Source organism: Corvus brachyrhynchos, unplaced genomic scaffold (assembly GCF_000691975.1).
Source record: "Corvus brachyrhynchos isolate BGI_N302 unplaced genomic scaffold, ASM69197v1 scaffold150, whole genome shotgun sequence".
Classification (NCBI taxonomy): Eukaryota; Metazoa; Chordata; class Aves; order Passeriformes; family Corvidae; genus Corvus; species Corvus brachyrhynchos.
In genome coordinates, this window is record NW_008236162.1 from 1,946,643 (window position 1) to 1,947,069 (window position 427).

At 69.3% G+C, this 427-nt stretch overlaps 1 protein-coding gene across 1 annotated transcript in view; it reads right to left on the minus strand.

The window, feature by feature from the left end:
* LOC108446258 (PDZ and LIM domain protein 2-like) overlaps positions 1–421 on the minus strand; it is a gene marked incomplete at its 3' end in the record, with an annotated part of 6,221 nt that extends 5,800 nt beyond the window's left edge. The window contains exon 1 of the mRNA XM_017732377.1: positions 2–421. Coding sequence (XP_017587866.1) covers positions 2–395 — 394 coding nt within the window. The remainder of the gene's footprint in view (position 1) is intronic.
* Between the last annotated feature and the right edge of the window lie 6 nt (positions 422–427).

Genomic DNA, 427 nt, shown 5'->3' on the forward strand with positions numbered 1-427 from the left:
GGGCGGGGGGCGGGGCCCCCCGGGGGTCCCTGGTAGCGCAGGCGGGCGTGTTTCTCGCAGAACAGCTCGTCCCCCACCCAGAAGTGGCCGCGCATCTTCAGGCTGAGGCCGCAGTCGGCGCAGGTGTAGCAGGATGGGTGCCGGTAGCGGCCGTCCTGGATCCTCACCGCCTGCGTCCTGGGGGGGTGGGGACATGGGGTCAGCCGAGGCACCCTGCGTGTCCCCAGGGTCCCCTCGCACTCAGGGTCAGCCCCATCGTGGCCCTGGAGCGCTGGCAGGGATGGATCCTGCCCTGGGACCACCCTGGCCTCACTCACACGCCAGGACCACCTCCATTTTTGCCCTGCGGGGCCAATGGCAAGGATGGATCCTGCCCTGGGAACCCCCAGCCCCATTCCCAGCCCAGCATCAGCAGCATTTTAACCCT